General features: G+C 44.3%; 1 protein-coding gene across 1 annotated transcript; it reads left to right on the top strand.

Annotated features, from left to right (window-relative positions):
• Positions 1–5: 5 nt before the first annotated feature.
• On the top strand, positions 6–578 carry LOC109954351 (transmembrane O-methyltransferase-like; the record flags this gene model as incomplete). The annotated part of the gene is made up of 2 exons (XM_020589713.1): positions 6–188; positions 344–578. Coding segments are annotated over 2 exons (318 nt in total), but the record flags the coding sequence as incomplete, so codon positions are not given.
• Positions 579–612: the final 34 nt, after the last annotated feature.

Here is a 612-nt window from a genome sequence, read left to right as displayed (position 1 = left end):
TGGACCGGCTGGTGATGGAGCAGAGCCCTTTGGTAGTGCTGGAGCTGGGTTCCCACTGTGGGTACAGTACTGTGAGGATCGCCCGGGCTTTGCCACTGGGTGCCAGGCTCTACAGCGTGGAGATGGACCAGAACAATGCTGCCATCACTGAGAAAATCATCCGCCTGGCAGGGTTTGATGATGACACGGTGAGAAAGCAGATACAACATCTCTCTGTATGTATGTCCAGTGACCAACCTGCAGGCAATCACATCTATTTGCTCTTACATAAACATTTTTATCTAATGTATTGATTATGTATAGTTGATATACATTTGAGACATTCACACTGTGTGTTCTCCAGGTAGAGCTCATTGTGAACCCATCTGATGAAGTGATCCCTCAGCTGCGGTCTAACTATGGGTTGGAAAGGATAGATTTTGTCTTTATGGACCACTGGAAGAAATGCTACCTCCCTGATCTGCAGGTACCACAGTAAATTATGTATGTAGGAAAACATATTTTATTGTCCTGTCTGTCAGAGGTATGACTGGAGAAAATGAGCAGTTTAAGATTATAGCTAGTGTGTCGCCCATATGAGAATGTGCAAAACATGAGCAAATATAAAAGAAA

Source organism: Monopterus albus, unplaced genomic scaffold (assembly GCF_001952655.1).
Source record: "Monopterus albus unplaced genomic scaffold, M_albus_1.0 scaffold6934.1, whole genome shotgun sequence".
In the NCBI taxonomy this organism is placed as follows: domain Eukaryota; kingdom Metazoa; phylum Chordata; class Actinopteri; order Synbranchiformes; family Synbranchidae; genus Monopterus; species Monopterus albus.
This window is presented reverse-complemented; position numbering and strand designations above follow the sequence as displayed.